General features: G+C 47.8%; 2 protein-coding genes across 4 annotated transcripts in view; both read right to left on the bottom strand.

The window, feature by feature from the left end:
* Positions 1–443: 443 nt before the first annotated feature.
* The window catches only part of LOC126545429 (uncharacterized), a 290,910-nt gene continuing 273,248 nt past the window's right edge, over positions 444–18,105 (bottom strand). For all 3 annotated transcript variants that reach the window (XM_055061578.2, XM_050193305.2, XM_050193306.2), the window contains one exon: positions 444–3,579. In XM_055061578.2, coding sequence (XP_054917553.1) covers positions 3,124–3,579 — 456 coding nt within the window. In that variant the 3' untranslated portion in view covers positions 444–3,123. The remainder of the gene's footprint in view (positions 3,580–18,105) is intronic.
* On the bottom strand, positions 11,706–12,320 carry LOC126545428 (NPC intracellular cholesterol transporter 2-like). The gene has a single exon (XM_050193304.2). The coding sequence runs from the start codon at positions 12,313–12,315 to the stop codon at positions 11,788–11,790; it is 528 nt and encodes a 175-aa protein (XP_050049261.1). The 5' UTR covers positions 12,316–12,320; the 3' UTR covers positions 11,706–11,787.

The raw sequence follows: 18,105 nt of genomic DNA, 5'->3' as shown, positions 1-18,105 counted from the left end.
ACGTGATGACTGAGATTGTGTGGCTGTGGGACAGCAAACAGAAACTGTGAGGGTGCAATTGTTTGCTTGTAACCTATATTCATCTGCTTAAGCAGTGGAGGCGTGTAGATGCCAGTGGCGGTCATACCACACTGTTAGAACTCGATACTGGCGTGAGAAAGACTGTGCAAGGGCAGTAGGCTTGCACAGTTCTAAATCAAATCGCATGCACAGACAAAGCGACAAAGCCATGTACGACCGGAATGGGCCGCCAATAGGAATCCGAGGCACAGATGCGCTGGTGAATGAAGTGTCACTAGAAAGCCTGTGGTGGCTTAACGATTGCGGCGTCAGAGGAGACATATGTCAGTGTACGGCGCTCTATATTGCCCTCACATCTTGGCGCTTGCGTTGCGTCAGTGCACTCTGCAGCAGCGTCAGAAAAGGACACGTGCAAAAGGTAGTATAATGTAAGCTGCAATTTTATTTGACGCTTCATAGAGTGACAGGAAAGAAAGAAGACGGCACGTGAAACATCAACCAGTAAGAGAGCTGATACTTGGCACAGTTTTGCTTCGTAACACTTCATGATCGACTGATTCTTGTTTGCTGACGTTCCTGTAAATATCCAAGATTCAAGCATCCCATCGTTGGACGCGATGTTTACATATTTTACTCTGAAAAGGTTTTTTGTTTTTGTTCTATATGGTCAGGGCGGAACGCCGCACAAACGCGCGCACACACACACATTCGCAATCACAGCAGGATCTAAGACATCGCGCAAAGAACTTAATTAGAAATAGGTACTTCTTTCTGTCAGGTAGCAGCGAATGAGCAGCGGAGAATGGAATCACAGACGGAATTTCTGTGAGATCTTAAGCTGTTAACTTCTGTGGCACAACTTCAGTATAGCTTCTTTTTTTTAGGAACAAAGTAAAAGAGTTGATATGTAAACATGGAAAAAATACGTCTAGTGCGATACATATATACCTTTGAAATGCCGACTCTGGAACAATATTTTAAGCTTGCTATCGTTTTGTTCTTTCACAAGGTAAGTTGTTGAGCTGCTTTCAGGAAACCATTATAGAAAAAAAAATTGATAGCAGGGATAGTTCCACGTTTAAATGTGTCGAGATTCTTTACGTAAACAATCGCTGCGCTATATTGGCTACCAAAAGTATCAGTTCTGTCGGCAATTTGCAGTGACCTTGTGGGCAGTTTTATTTCCAATATTTGTTTGTCACGATAAAAAAAAGCAACGATAAGGTTCGAACGGTAAAGTTCCCCCTCTTTCATAGTGCAAAGATAGGTTGTTTCATTAAGATTTTGGTTCTTGCAAGTATAATTATTCATGAACCAACGAGGTTCATCTCTACGTATACAAGCCTTGTGGAAAAAAAAAAGAGCTTGCTGGGCCAAAACACTGTTACCTTGAAAACTTTTTTTCACGCGGCAGTTATAGTGCGTAAGAATATAAATGCTTTACCACAATGCATGCATGACACACGATCTCGCTTTCGAAGTGATGAGGAAAGTTATGTTAGGCTCGTTTTAGCCACAACCATTTGACGTTGATGATGGGGTGGGTGATATCAGCCTGTACAGTGCGTGTCACGTTCGTCTCAAAGTGGCCTCGCTCTATGTGTGACAACTAAAGTGTATGTGCGCAGCCCGACGATTCCCGTGTGCTCAGCAAGTGGCATCATGTCCTACCCATGGAGGACTAGTGTTGGAGGTAGGTGATGATATGTTTCCCATCCTATTATCGCCTCACTTGTGGCATCATTTGGCACCGCCGTAAATTTCCATGGCTCTGCTTTGCATTGTTAGAAATGACAACATTCGAGAAGGCTCTCCTTGTTCCACAGCAGTCACCACTGACTTCACTTGTTCTATGTCAAGACGACGAGTACACGAAGGCAATAGCGACCGTTAAAGTTCTGGTGCTTAGCTATCACTGGGACACTGCGAGATTAATGCAGTTGGCATTCCTGTTTTTCTATTGCGAACTTCAATGCAAATCGGAAATTTCTGTCTGGCAATAATAATCGAACTGTGGAAATGATCGTGTTTTGTCAGAAAAATTCTAACCCAGTTGTGGCAGCTGCGTAAGGGTCGTGCTCACACGCTCCATCGCAGTCACACAGACTAAGTACACACGACAGCACTTGCAGAAGTAGCGTGCTTTTGTTCACTGGCACGCACTCGTATTCTTGATAGTCCCAGAAGAGTGCTAAACACGATGCCCTGATCTGAACGTTTCAATGGCCACTTCAGAGAATCGCGTTTATCAATGGAGGTTACAGTTTTAATTAGCGCTTGCACGTGTTATTACCAACGTTAAAGTATGAATTTTGCAGCCATGCATGGAATTTTCGAATCTCCAAACCTTCATATATCGAGCCTTACACTTACTGCTCAGCTATTTTGGATACCTTGAAACTGTAAAACGCGTCAGCTATGGGACTTTGCGATGCGCTACGACCGCTGATGAATTTAGTGCGGGAAGCAGAGCGCGTTCAGCTTGGCAATGTATGAGTGTAAATGCGAACTGGGTGACTGCAGTCAGACCTTCGCCTGCTGTTCAATGATGCCCGGGGTGACTCTCTGTTTCCCCCTTGAACTATCGGGCTTCCGGGAGTTGAACTGCTGACTGATACTGCGAAGCTGCTCTTTTTGGGCCAAGAACCGGGTGCTGTGCTCATAACACGTGAGCAAGCACAAATAAATGAACATTAGAAGCCCTCACAATCGTTCTTCTTTTTTTTCTTCTTTTCTCGGAAAACATTCAAAACCGTGTTCAAGTTTTAGTGAGGGATACTGGTACAGAAGGCCCCCTCACACATAAAATTGAAGATCCGCAGACCCCTTAGGTACCTATTGAGTTCCCCTTTTTAAAAAGAGCCTAGATCAGTGGTTTCAACGCTGAAGGTCATGGCAACCGTATCTCGAACCACCGCTATTCGAAGCCTGTGACGGCGCGGGGAGGCAGCGTCGTGCACGCTGAAGCAGCACATAAGAAAATGCCGATTCGCGCTTTTCAGTTAAGACACACGGACTGTTTTTTTGGCCTGTCGGGAACGGTTTGCCGTCGCCCCCAGCGGGTCTCGAGCCCTGCAGGTTACACGTCTGCGGCAGCGTAGCCTAGGCGGCATCCTCGCGGGGCTGCTCGTCGTCCTCGGCCTCGGAGGGGCTCTCGGCGGCCGCGACCTGGCCGGGCAGCAGAGGGTCCAGCGAACCAGCGGTGCTCCAGACGCGCACGGCGGCCACGTGTCCGGCCGGGAAGGTGGCTGGCGACAACCGGCGCTTGGCACCCTGCTCGCGCACGGCCTCGGCCTTGTCCAACGCCGCCTGGCTGGCGGCCATGCGCTTGCACATGGCGCAGGCGCACACCAGGATGCCGAGGCAGAGCACGCCGAAGCTGACGCCCACCACGAGCACAGCGGCGGTCCAGAGCTGCTCGTCCAGCTTGTCGTCGCGCACGATCATCATGACGATGGCAACGCTGGCGCCCGACAGCAGGAAGCCCGACAGTGTGAAGATGCCGGCCGCCGCGTAGCAGGCACGGGTGCCCGGGCTGCTCCCCATGTCGCTGCCTCTCTGCGTTACAACACACGACTGCTGGTCAATCAAGTGTTTTGACACGCTGCCTGAGTTGTATAGACAAAATTACTGCTACACAAGCAACCGTTTCGCGCTAGCACTGCAGTTCTGGCGACGCGTTCAAAGCTCGTTACCTAAGCTTCCTTGAGCACTTGCGGACTGTTGCTTTCAATAGGGTACAATAGACAAAAAATGCGGTCAAATAAACGTAGTAAGTGTTAACTGGCCTTCGCGCTCATAAAGATTAGTTGATATAGGGCAAGTGCTGATTGAACATAAAATTTTAATTTTGCATTGTCTCCATATGGGCTGCTATTTCCTTTCGCAGGCGAGGCGCTGGCAATTATGTTGAGGTGCATGCATTATTCTATAGTGCATTATTCCAGCGGCGTGTCTCACGAACTGACCTCATTGATGATTCGTGGTAGTTCTGTGCCCAAGTGCCATGCATATGATATAATGCAGAAGAGCGGACAACTGCAATGTCACTACTTTGCCTGCAATGACGAGACCTTATAGGCTATAGAGCAGCAAGTTTATGGGCAGTCGGCAACAATTAAGAGAACGGAGTCTTGACAAATGAGATGCCATGACCTCGGGCTCTGTTACTCCCATTTTGACCCATTCTTTTTTATTATGACACGAACAGATATTGAAGAACCCTTCGTCGCACACACGCACACACACACACGCAATGAATCGTTCATAATTCAGTTCATCACAAGAAGGCATATAGCAAAACAAGCACAGCGTGGAAGACTGCGACGCAGAAAGAAAGGCACACGCGGCTCTGTCATATAGGCTAGTGCATTCCAAGAAACGCAGCAGTGCTTTTGTAGCTTTGCGTGTCACACACTCACGATGCCACGGTCCCAAGATCTTTCTACAGCGAGATCTGTATGTCACTAACTTTCCGTAGTTTTTTCGGCGTCCATCAACAGAAAAATTCATCATGTGGGCCGATCCTGGTGATAGGGCAGAGAGGATCCAAACTCAATGGCACATACCCCTGTGGGCTCGGGAATCTATAACGCGCCCTTCGGCATCTTCGGGATGGGCCCACGTATGGGGAGTGCTCAACGCCTGCTTCACCTTTGCCGCGTGTCGGCACGGCATTTCACTTCCTTCGGGATCGGCCCACGTATGGGGGGGTGCTTAACGCCTGCTTCACGTCCGCCGCGGGTCGGCCCGATATTGCACTATCTTCGGGCCGACCCGCGGCGGAGGTGAAGCTATTTGCTTTTCGTTTGGGAGCTTTGACTGTCGTCAGCTTACCCCTGTCTTGCATCAGCCGACTATATTATACGCCTGAAAACTTTCTAATTTCATCACACCACCTAATCCTCCGCCACCCTCGACTGCGTCTACCTAACCTTGGCGGCCATTCAACTACTCTAGCAGGCCACCGGCTTTCTGCTCTGCGTATTACTTGGCCTGCCCAACTCCACTAATTTTTTTTTTTTTTTTGTGGTAACAACTTTATTGAGACTCTGCTCAGTTATGATCTGGCAGGCCCGAGTCCTAGAATGGCCCCTCACGAGGAGCGACCCTCACGAGGAGCGACTAATTCCTTTTAATCTCAACTAGAATGTCAGCTGCACTCGTCTGCTCTCTAATCCGTACCGCCGTCCTGCGGTCGCTCATACTCAGGTCTCATACATGACAGGCAACGCTACGAATGCTTGAGAGACTTGTCTCACTGCTTGCATTCGCGACCAAGAAATAGGGCGTCACGTATGATATATATATATATATATATATATATATATATACATGCCATGTAGTTCAATGTAAAATTACGTCTCACATTTTTATGTCGCAATTTATGACGTAACTAGCACGGAAGGTGTCGCAGAGCTGAACCGATTTACCACCGAAGGAGTTGAAATGGCATGTTCTTACGACGAGCGAACACCGTGCACCGCTTGCTCTGGCCACCGGAGCATACGTCGCGTACCGGAAGAACAAAGGTACACAAATAACACACGATTTTCAGTAACCTTACAACCACACGTGGCAGTTGAAAAACAACTGCAGTGCGAAACGCACGGAGTGAGACGTCTATACCCACAGAGGCGCTTTAGCACTGCCTTATATGAAACAGAGTATACCGGTTGTCCCACGTAATTTGAGCCAAACCTTAAAAATATGCAAATGGCGCGTAGCGGGACAGAACCCAGATAAAGTTATTTGTCGTGGCTCGGAGATACTCAGCTTACTTTTTGCATTCCACCTAATTACATGAGTGGTCTTAATTAATTACTGAGCTTCACAAATATATTAGTTAGATGAAAAGTGCCAATGAGAAAATTGTAGAGCAACATAAAAAACTTTCGATGCAGATTTTTATTGCTGAATACGTGGTACATAAAAGTGTTTTTCCAAGCGTAAGAGAATACCGCGAATACACAAATTGCCGTACAACTGGCCACTCGCAGCACTTTGCGTGTATTCGCGGGCTTTTCTCATGCTTGGAAAAAACTGTTTTATGTAGAACGTACTGAGCAACAGAAAGCTCTCGAGAGAGTTTTTCATGTTGCTTTACAATTTTCTCATTAACACGTTTGACCTAATGATAATATTTGAGGTTTATTAATTAAGACTAATGATATTATTAGGCGAAATCATACATATAGTCTGAGTATCTCCAAGCACCGGCCAACTACATTACCTTGGTTCTGTCCACCTATTTGTATATATTTGCATATACTTGCATATATTTAATTCTTGGCTCAAGTTCCGTGTACCCGCCGTGGTTGCTCAGTGGCTATGGTGTTAGGCTGCTGAGCACGAGGTCGCGGGATCGAATCCCGGCCACGGCGGCCGCATTTCGATGGGGGCGAAATGCAAAAACACCCGTGTACTTAGATTTAGGTGCACGTTAAAGAACCCCAGGTGGTCAAAATTTCCGGAGTCCCCCACTACGGCGTGCCTCATAATCAGAAAGTGGTTTTGGCACGTAAAACCGCATAATTTAATTTTTTTTAAGTTCCGCGGGACAACCGATTTAAGTTGGATTCACAGGATGAAGAGGATCGCTGATTCAGTGCGTATACGAGCGTGACGTGTGTGATCTGCAACAAATAGCGAAGCTAGCAGCTCGTCTGCGGCGTCCTTGTCTGCAGCGTGATTCGGCGGCACCGAGGTGATGTTCTGTCACGTGAATACAGTTTTAACGTTACGCTCGTAATTTCCCGCTCCATCGTTCACCGCGCGGAGCGTAGCTTTTCCTCGATTTCTTTGGCTACGTTTGCATGAGCCCGACGAGAGCGGGTCGAGTCAGAAGTCGAGCTGACCGAGCCCGTCGTGACCGCGTTCAAATGAACTCGCTTCGGAAGAGTCTTGATAAAGAAGGCACGCAACGTTGACTCGGGGACGCCAACGCGTTCGTGAACTGGGCTTGCACTTCCCGCAGCCGTCTGCAACAGCTCTGCTTCTTGAGTCTTATCGTTGCGATTAGGTGGCACTGCACAGTGCTTGTCTATGCCTTGTCCTGATACCATTCCCGCTGCCGGTGCATTCATCGCGATGTAGCAGTGATTCCGCGCAAGTCTCAGCGCTGCAGCTGGCCCGACTCGTCCACGTTTACGAGCACGCTGCAAACAGGCCGGGCTGGATCAACCTAAAGTCCCCAGATATTTTTTTTTTTTCGCTTTTACAAGCAGAAAACCTTGGGACTTTAGGTCAACCTATACCCCATCCAGTCCGGCTGACTCAGCCCGACTCCACGCTGCCCGACTAGCCCGACCGGCTAGTATTTACGTGAAATCGACAGGTCGATTTCAGCCCGACAAGCCGACCCGCTTCAGTCGGGTTTGTGTAAACGCTCTATTTGTCATCCTGCGAGATTCGCCTTCACAGCATTTGCCTCCATGTGACGCAACATGTGTCGGAGCTTCGAATTTACTTTGAGATCTTCTTCTCATGACACCGGTCCCACCTGTAACATCTTTCTTTTTCTTAGAAATAGATTCACTTTCAGGAAACAGATATGTGCATTTCACATACGGCTTCTGTGCATGACAGCGCAGTCGGGCAAAGAAACACTTTGCACAGGCTATTCGAAACTGATTACAACATACATTTGTTATAAGACGTTTGTAGCAAACTAGGTAAGGAACACGTATGCCACAAACGTGTTAATTACTGCAATCGATATAAATGGTGCTTGTGACATTATACAAAGAAAAAACGAATATATTCACACGAGGCCCAAAAACTCTTACGGTACAATGAAGACAATACACCTTGTATGCTGACATATTATGCGCAATTATTACGTTAAGGTTAGTATACTCAAGACCTCAGAATTCTTTAAATTGCAGTCATTGAAGTATGAGACAATTCCCCTTATATTTTAGTATAATCGAAAGGGGTGACAAAGACGCGAATTCTTTTCCTGAAATTGGTGTCAATCCGCGGGACCGCATATTTACCTGCGTGCCATAGACAGCGAGTTTTTGCATTAGCTGTTTTAAATTGGTCAGAATTTTTTTTTAGTATGACGTCAAAGATGAATTGTCTAAGGACATCAAGCATTTGAAAGTGGTCCGCTATTTTATCACTGGTCTTTCCATGATGCTACATTCCATATACGAGAAGGTGGGTTGCTATTCTGTTTAAAATTGAATTTATTGTGTTAAATTTATAAGGAGATGCTGATCCATAAATTGTTAAGTCATATCTGATGATCGATTCGCCTAAGGCCCTAGATACAAACTTTCTGACACTAATATCACATAAAATAAGCAACCTGTGTAAGTGTGCACACAGTAATCTTAAACGCTTTGAAATTTGTTCTGTGTGTTGATGCCATGGTGACGGGGGTATGACCGAAACCGTAGACCCAAATATTTCACATTATTAACGGGATCAATAGGATTGCATGCAAAATTTTGACAAGCACTTTCACGTAAATAACTCGAATATATGTCACCATGTGTGTCTTATCAGAATTGTGAAAACGTAGCATATTTGTCTTAGATTTATTAATAAAGATCCCGTTTTGAGCGAACCAATCTAACAAGCATGTTATATCGTCTTGCATAACACGAGCTCCTTCGTTGCAGTTTTTCGTCGATCATGCAAGAGCTGTATCGTCTGTGTAGGGATAGATTTTTAATTTACGCGTAACTGGTAGTCTGGCAAGATCGTTATTGAAAATAGTAAATAAAAATGGCTCTAATAGAGTACCTTGGGCGCTCCACATTTAATAGATATCTTTTACTAAACTTACGATTTCTTTTTGCACATTGCATGCGTTCGTTTAGGTAGTTAAAGAAAAATGACAGGTAGGGGCCTCTAAATCCAAAGCTATGCAAAATATTGTTAAGAACGTGGGGGCGCTGTTAAGAACGGCCCAGCTGAGGTGCAAGTTTCGCCAGCCAGTTGCGACAGCGGCGTCAACTTTCTTGGGACGCCACCGTTACGCTCTAGCCTCGTCGCCGTTGTGACTGAATGCGATCAGCGGACCAACTATTGTTACTGAGCCCGCCACCGCCGCCCTGGTCTGCCGCGAGCGGAGGAGTGCTCGCGGGAACGTAGTTCGAGGCTCCTTCCCACACGCCGTCCAAGACGCAAGACAATGGGCACCCGGCCGCGCTGCGGGGGTCAGCTCGGGGAATAAAAGGCACCTTTCCTGACACAAGCCCCGAGTTCTGCGAAGTCCGTCTGACGTCGGCTCCGGACCGTGAACCTCGCGCAAGGAAGTGTGTGTGTGTAAGCCGTCCCGCAGAGAGGCGACTTGTTTACGATGACCGGACGAACGTTTCCGTCACCTTGGGATCGAGGGGGGGACCGAGTGTTTATAAACCACTGTTGTGCGGCTGCTCAGTGGTCTTTCTCAAGCAGTCATGTTAGACTAAGGTACTCTCTCTCGCAGTTATGCTAGACTGATGTAGATACTGTAAATAAACCCATATTCCTCGTTCTCGATGAGAAGCAGTCCTTCCCTTCAACAACGTCCTCAGCGTGGATAAGTTGGACGACGGCATGGGCCAGCTACCTTCTAATTCATGCCCGACTCCAATCTTGATAACTGATTACGCGCGATGGGATTGAGCCCCCAATCCTGACAATATATAATAACAGCTGGCGATCAATTTTTTCGAATGCTTTCTTCAATCTACAAATATGGTACGCGAGGACTAAATTATTGCTGTCGATTTCCCAACAGCTTAAGTTATTAAAACGTTCGAACAAGTGTATACTGCTCAGCCCGTTGAGAAATCAACACTGCGCAGCATTGCATTTCGTGCAAACTGAGGTCATGTTAGGATGGACGATCTCTTCCATATTGCTGGCTGTTACCGTAACCCAACGCTCTGTGTTTAGTCTATCTATGTGAGACGACTTTACATTCCAGTGTGTTAAATGTGATCCACGCTGTGAGTTGTCTTAAGTGCATTTACGTGAGTTGACATTACATGCCAGCGTGTTTTATTTGATATCTGTCGTGAGCTCCTTTTGCGTGCATTTATGTCACCTGACTTTCCTTTGACTATTCAGTGCTTGTTAACTTTATTTTGTTCATTGTAGGCCTAACAAAAATTAAATTCTGGGATTTTAGGTGCCAAAACCACGATATTATTATGGGGCACGCCGTAGTTGGGACTCCGGGTTAATTTCGACCAGCTGGGGTTCTTGAACGTGCACCCAATGCAGGACACTCGGGCGTCCTTGCACTTCACCCCCATCGAAATGCGGCCGCACCGCGGCCGGGATTTGATCCCGGACCTTGTGCTTAGCAGTGCAACATGCAACATAGCCGCTAAGCCACCGCGGCGTGCCATTATCAGCCTGTACCTCTTTCATTTGAACGGAGTAGCTCGCAAGGCACCAGCATTTCATAAATATCATATACTACAACAAAGCTCCACTGGCTGTCAGCCATGCGTTTTTTTTTTTTTTTTTAGATTCAGGTCCCACTCCAAGCCTGAAAAAATATAATGGGTCTGACGGGTTTCTAATCGAGGACCTCGAGTACAGGAATCCGATACTCAATGCCTTCTCCACCACCATAGTGCACCTCAAGAAGTGTACACTACTCACCTATATGTCCAAGGCTATATATACATCGGTCATGTAACTTAAAAATTACGTCATCGTCGCGGGCAAGAAAGGGAATGACAGTCTGCCAATATAGGGCGCTCCAATTCTCCAAAACCTTTCCTCTGCAACTATTCACAGCTTCATAGATGAAGGTTGTCCTAAACTAGACAGATAATGGTACATACATGGACTCTCGCCATGAATTGCACATCTTGTATTTGAATATGCTGTAGATGTAGTAAGGCAGAATCAGGGGACGGAAGATAAGCGTTTGTGTTGCTCACAGTCCCATTGCCCCTACCGGACTGTTCATGGGAAGTGGACTCTTCGAGGGGAAAGAAGGCCGTTACGTCGTTCTGTTTACTTAATGTAAACAGAGAACGACGCAACTGCCCTCTTTCGTAACGGCCCGCTACGTAACGACCTAGCGGCGTCCAGGGAAACGTAACTACGCACGTGATTGGAGCCGGCGGCTGCTGCACGAGGACATAGTATTTCACAGCCGTGCTCCGCTCCGACATGAACACTGAGACGCCATGGAACATATCACACTACACCCATAATGTTGGAACGCAAGCACGATGCAGCTCTGCCGCAGCTTACACAGCCTGCATGCGTGGCATTCGGATTTCTGAGTGAAAAAAAAGAACTGTTCGCTGTTGTCGACTACGAGACACCTTTCATGCTCTCTAAGTGCTTGCCTTACTCAACTCGCGGCGGTTCTCCGAATGCATACTTTTTTCCTTACTGCAACGCAAAAAGAGCAGCACAGTCCCCGTTAAAGCTGATGAAGTCTGCCCTCCTTCCATTACTTTCACTTCTTTTTTCTCCAGACAGTCGATATAAAAAAAAATGCGATCGGGAGTGGTGAACACACCACTTCCACCTTGAATTATGAAGGGATTAAAGGACTGTCGTCCATTTTACGTCACTTCGTTCGCAGTAAAGAAGCAACAGCATTTTTTCCAGTCGAGAAGCATTACAAAAGTCAGTATAAAAAATTCTGGCTGTGCGTACTCAACCGAGTGGCAAAAGCCGGTTGAATAGGCATGCCGGTGAAGAAGTCTGCATGCTGAAACGGGGCAAATAGAACTTTTTAATCCTTCGAGGTCAGCAGTCACACTGACGAACAGCCTGGTCAGGAAGTCGAGATGCTCAGCTGCTGATGGAAACGGGGATCAGCTGGCAGACGAGGTCGTTGCCATGGTCGTCGACCAACTCCCACCTGATATTGAGCGAGATGGACGGGTACGAGGATTTGACGGGAAACGAGCCGCGATAGGTGTAACTGCCCTGCGGCTTGATTGGGCACGCCACGCCACTCTGGCAGGCGTCCGGCTGCGGCAGCGGAAACGGTAGGGGCACCTCGTGGATCACACCGTGCACCTTGACGTTCACGCCTTTGCTGGCCACCTTGGAGTTGAAGGCGATGGTCACGTTGGCCAAGGTTCCTTTCTTAAGGACGCAAGTGTCGGGTTGCTTGCAGCCGTCGACGTGGAAGTTGACGATGGTGCCATCCGGCGAGGCGCACTGCGGCCAGTCGCCCAAAGCGCACGCGACTGCCGACAGCGTCAGGGCGGCGAGCAACAGCTGACAGCGCGACTTCATTGTTTGTGCGAGAGGGTCCTCACGGCGAACTGAGCAGCTCAGCACTCGGCACCCCCGTCTCTTTTTGGCTGACATTGACTCGTCACGTGATGACGACGCAAAGAGGGGAAGGTAGCCCTGCGTGGCCCCTGCCTCCTGCGAGCCTTTCCTCTCCATTCTACCCCCGCCCCCTTTCCCCCGTCGTCATTGGCATCCGCATATTATCGGGCGTCACCTGATGGGCGGTTGGCGCTCGTCGACAGATTACTGTGGTGAAAGGCCTCTTTGTCTCTCGACAGATAGATGTTTATCGTTTTTATCGTCTGACCAAAGGCTGTCGGGGACTGATAGGAAGCCAAGTGAAGCGTAGCTATGCAGCAAGAATGTACGAAACGACAAAGGTTTATATTATTATTTATTATTATTCCCAAAACCTTCGGTATATAGCAGCGAGCAGTGGCTCACCAACTTAGCATGACAATGCCTAGGTCGGCGAAGTTGGGCTTTACGGCGGCCTTGACGACTACGCTCTTGAAGCGAAATTGTTTTCGCATCAGATGCAGCAGTCTGGGCCGGGATAACATAAAACTATTCCACTATATTTTTATTCCTAATTCGGCATTAGCCCTCCGTGATGGTCAGTCTTTCGGGCTGTGCCCATATGGATGCGGCCACAAAAAAAAAATTTGGCCAATCACGAAGGCTAATGGCGGATTTAGAACAAAGAGTGGAGTAGTTTTACATTATTCCATCCCTGAAGTCGCCGATACAAGGAAGGTATATTAAAAACGGCTCTTGTGTAGACGTTTTCAACCTAGCGGAAGGGTTTAGCAATGCGAGTTCTCGATTCCGTAATTCGATCTGCGTAGATTGACTTTTATTCAAAACAAGAGCTTATATAACACTGCAGAACAGTACGCATTTGTGCTGGTTGGTTCATGATTACGAGCAGTTAACAGCGCTAAACGACAGGACGAAGAGAGGGACACAGACCACAGCGCTGACTAACAACCAAGTGTCTTCATTCTTTCAGTCAGCATATATATACTCTACCGCTATCTCAAAGCACTGAAGCAACAGAATTCAGCATTCGCAGGGGCAACAAATTGCAATCAATGAGATAGGAAATCTATCTTCTTCGGAAGGAGAGAAATGGAGGGGAGGCTTCCACATGCTTCGCAGATATTATGAATGTGGAAAGATTCGGAAATAAGACGTGCGCGCTCATAGCGGTATTTTGACAAATAGGTCACATCTTTAAAGGACGGCTTGCTGCCGCATTCATTGAAATGCAGTGATAACTGAATATATCTAGTTTGTTTTTCAACTTTGTTTGAGCATTCGCGCATGCGGTCATTAATGCACCGGCCCGTTTGACCGATATAGAAACGCTTGCATGGAATAGGAATCTTATAAACCACACAGTCACAACAGTCAACAACAAACCTCTGCCTGTACTACTTTCTACAACTTTTTTTGTTGTTCTCGGTCACCCGATTGACTTGGTGGCACAGGCTACCTAACTAATTTCTGGCAGTGAAGAGCAACCTAACGCCTGCTCTTCTGACAACCTTTTTTTTTTATTGAAGTGAATGTTAGGAGAGGTTGGCGCCTTTATGGTGGCACCGGCTACTCCTTGTCTCTTGGCAAACGAAACAAATTTGCATAAAAAGGAAGAATAGCGACACAAAATATAACACTCAGTAGAACACCGGATCAATAAAAAAACCTTCTTGAGATTATGCGCAACCTGGTTCCCATATGGGATAACCGCAACCATTTGCCGTGAGCGATTCTCAGATTGAGCAGCTGTCGATTGCTTTCTTTTAAGGCTTGTTGCGAGGCTTTCAGCGATGCTAGTTAAAAGCGGCAACGGGAAACCTGCGAGCTTCAGCCCGGCTACTGGCAATTCGAAGCTTGGATCTACTTAGTGGTCACAAGACCTGATGAGGGCCGCCTTCATGCAAGATCTTGCAATACCGCGCTTAACTATCTTTGAGTGCGCGGAGGAAAAGGGAAGGAGGCTGTTATGAGACCGAGGAGCATAACCCCAACATACATGATCAATTGCTTGAGAACGAGAGCTCTAATTCTAAGAAACGCAGCTTATTGTCTGACAGATGCTCCGTTGTCAATTCGAAGGAATCTAAAACTGTGCGGAACACGTCATATATTATAGCAGCAGCACGCTGCGCGTCAGGAGTGTTAGTATTATAAAAAATTAAAAAGTTATCAACATATCGCATCACTTTTACAGTGCTCGTCTGGTTGAGCTAAGTTTTAAGATTGTGGCCATAGCTGGCCAATAAAATGTCGCTTAGAACACGGGCAATACATGAACCCATGCAGACACCTTTTTTTTTGTATAAAAAGCTTATCCTCCATGGTGATGAAAGTGGAAAGCGTTTAAAACGCTAAGAGCTCTAAAAACCTGTCGACATTGATACCACATGCATTCTGAAAGTTAAGAACACCGTATTTGTCAATGCAAAGGCCAACTTCGATGCATACATCTTCTTATTCTCAGTCAGCATATATATGCTGACTGAGAGAGAGAGAGAGAGAGAGAGAGAGAGAGAGAGAGAGAAATGATAAATGAAAAGTAGGGAGGTTAACTAGGACTGAGTCCGGTTGGCTACCCTACACAGGGGAAAGGGAAAGAGGGAAAGATTAAAAGAAGAAGAGAACGTCCACTGGGGATATCGTTCTGGCACTCGGTCCGGATCACAGACGATGACTCAATCCGGTAGCTTTCAAATATCGCAGCAGCGCTTTTGTGGCCTTTTGTAGCTGCGATATGCGAGGCCATTGCCCCAAGATCTTGTTCAATGTGAATGGTTGAGAGCTGTTAAGAGGTCATGTCTTTCATTTTCAAAAGATGGGTAGTAGCACAGTAGATGTTCTATAGTCTCCTCGACACCGCAGGCATTGCACTCGGCGCTATCAGACATTCTAATCAAGCACGTATATGCATTGGTGAATGCGACGCCCAAGCGTAAGCGGCACAGCATTGTTTCCTCATTTCGCGGAAGCCCTAGTAACAGTCGCATTTGCATAGATGGGTCGAGGGAATATGCTGACAGAGCATTCAGTCAGCATATATATGCTGACTGAAGTAATAAAGACACTTGGTTGTTATTCAGCGCTGTGGTCTGTGTCCCTCGTTTCGTCCTGTTGTTTAGCGCTGTTTACTGCTCGTAATTATATAACACGGCAATATAGCTATTTTGAGAGTTATGTTGAAGCATTGAGCAGACTTTTCACTTCGCAACCTATATTTGTATGGTCCTGAAAATGTAGGGATGATCACGAAGGGAGAGAGAGAGAAGACAAGGATGTTACCCATCCAGGAAAGCGTCTGGTTGGCTACCCTACACTGGGGTAAGGCAAATGGGAAAGATGAGATTGAATTTCGTCATATGTCATGAGGGGCCAAATTATTATATAAGACATACCATGCGAAACTTTCTCGAACGCCTATTCACCAGCAGTTGCAAATGAGCTGACACGTTGGCTTTTTCAACTATAAAGAAATAATGACTGAATGATACAGAAAAGAAAGGGCTGTTTTTCTCGTCTTACCCATACGACTACGTGGCTACTCGCAGTACATATCATATTGCGTTCCCAGCAAAATGTGGCCGTGTCGGTGGGAGTTGGATATGCGCCCACGATATTGACAGAGTACATCACCTTAATTGCATTAGCCGAAATGCTAGATTGCGCCGTGCTAGGGTCCCTGATATCGCGATCATTAGGTGCAGTTTGCGCAATGTGAGCGCACAGTGGGCGTGCCCATATCCCACATAACAGCGGGACAAAAGCCCCGAGAGTCGACTAATAGGAAATCCTCGACCAAGAGCGTCGCTCGCCGCGACGCGAGCCATGCATGAGTGCCTGAACGTGACAGAAACGCCAAGCTCGACGGGGCAAAAGCGCGCGTCGGGGGAGCGTGCAGATTACACGAATCCTCGCAGAGAGAAGGCGAGTCAAAGGAGCGGTGCCGCTTTGTCTAAGCCGGGGTGGTCGTTCGCAGCGAACCTTTGTGGGAAAACAATGGCCGCAGAAACAATGACGTCCATTTGGAGAGCGAATGAAGCGTACGCCGCCGGCGAACACACGCGCACGTGATCTTTTGGCGCGGCGACGCCGTCGCGCCCGCGGGCCCCACGACAGCTGTGGTCGTCGGGCGGCTTGTTGGACACGGCCCATTTGAGAAGCACGCGGCGGGCGGTCGATGCAGCCACCGCGCGCCCGACCACGACGCCGCGGCCGTCCTGCCTCCTTCGGTGGGGACGCGCCTGTCTCGCGCCGCGTCGTCGGTAACGACCCGCACGCGCACGCTGCTTCCTGCAGATCCGCAACGACTGCAGCACAGTCGCCGTGCCTGTGCACACGGGCCTCCAACGAGAGGGGGGGGGGGGGGGGGGCGACAGCTTGCGCCGCGAAACAAAGAAGCTCCGGTCTGAACCGCAGCCTCCTCGGGGTGTACACGCGCCCATACCACGTCGGGATAAGCAGTGCTCGGTTGCAAAGCGCGTCGGTCACCGTTAGTGCGGAGCGTCTTTTAGTGACGTTCTTCTCGAGTGACGAACAACGAGCGGACGCCGTAGGGGAAGCGAAATCGAAGCTTCACGCCATAAAATTAAGGCAGTCTGCGTAAGCGTGACAATTGGTAGCTATATGTAGTTTTTTCCGTTGATCTAGCGACATTTCCCGCAAACGACTCAATTTTAACGAAAACCTTGCTTTGAAAATTTTTGGGGATTGCTTGGTTCGCAAAGGTTGCTCCCACGCACAACTCAGACTTGCGTCGCGCCTGGCGGTGCGTATTTCTATTTTGTGTAGTGCTATTCAAGAATTCAGAAGCTTCGAACTTGACCGAGGACGTCAAATATTCCTCTCTCGAATTACTTTGTTTACGGTGGTCTCGCCGATTTAAGGGTGATCAAGACGCCAACACAGCTCATAACCATAAATAATAATAATAATAATAATAATAATAATAATAATAATAATAATAATAATAATAATAATAATAATAATAATAATAATGCAAACAACCACAAATGGGAACACAGTAGGATATCGTCATTCCGTGAGAGCTGCACTAATTCATTTACAAGGAATAAACCTGTGCGCCCCCTCATGCCCAACGGCTCGATAATGTGTCTGCCCGGCGGAGTGTTGTGCAGGCAACTATAACACGCCGCCGCGACTAATCGTCGTACCCAGCATGGGTATTTAACGGGCCAACAGCGTGAGCTATAATCTGAACGGCCGCCGACAAAGAGAGAGCGACCGACTTTGTACAAACGACTGCGCTGGTTGCATGGAGCCCGAGATCCTCGGGAAAAAATCGCAAGGATGGAGGAGCAGATATGCTGATCGTCGTCGATACGCTCACGATGGTGCCCGGCAGCAGCGGGAAGCCGCGTAGGGGGAGGAGACGAACAGCTGCGACGCGCTCGGTAAATGGCAAGCTGCGTCACAGTGCGTTGCGGCCGGGACCGTGCAATGCAATGCATATGCTGCCCAAAGAGTCATCTCGTCGATCTCTCCAAGATGGTGGCAGACGACGCGCCCCTTCGTGTCGCTGTACGGTACGCTTTAACGTTGTTGCAATATGTATAGTCACAGTATTCTGTAGTCACAGCACGTGATTGCTGTAAGTAATGTGCGGCAAGGGGCTTAGGCACAGAAGTGACGAAGACAACCACGAAGCATTATGCAACCCGGCATATATATATGGTTGACCGCCGTCGTCAGTTTGAAGTGCTTTCAGTCCTTGACTCCGGTTCGGTATCCGAGGGCGTCGGCTCGCCGACTGGCTCGAAAGCCGAGGCTTTGAGTCCACGTAACACGTCACAAAAAAGTTATGTTCAG

This window comes from Dermacentor andersoni, chromosome 1, assembly GCF_023375885.2.
Source record: "Dermacentor andersoni chromosome 1, qqDerAnde1_hic_scaffold, whole genome shotgun sequence".
Taxonomy (NCBI): domain Eukaryota; kingdom Metazoa; phylum Arthropoda; class Arachnida; order Ixodida; family Ixodidae; genus Dermacentor; species Dermacentor andersoni.
This window is presented reverse-complemented; position numbering and strand designations above follow the sequence as displayed.

Bases quoted from the DNA above. Each gene is read 5' to 3' on its own strand.
- LOC126545428 (XM_050193304.2), bottom strand. From the start codon at position 12,315: ATGTCAGCCAAAAAGAGACGGGGGTGCCGAGTGCTGAGCTGCTCAGTT.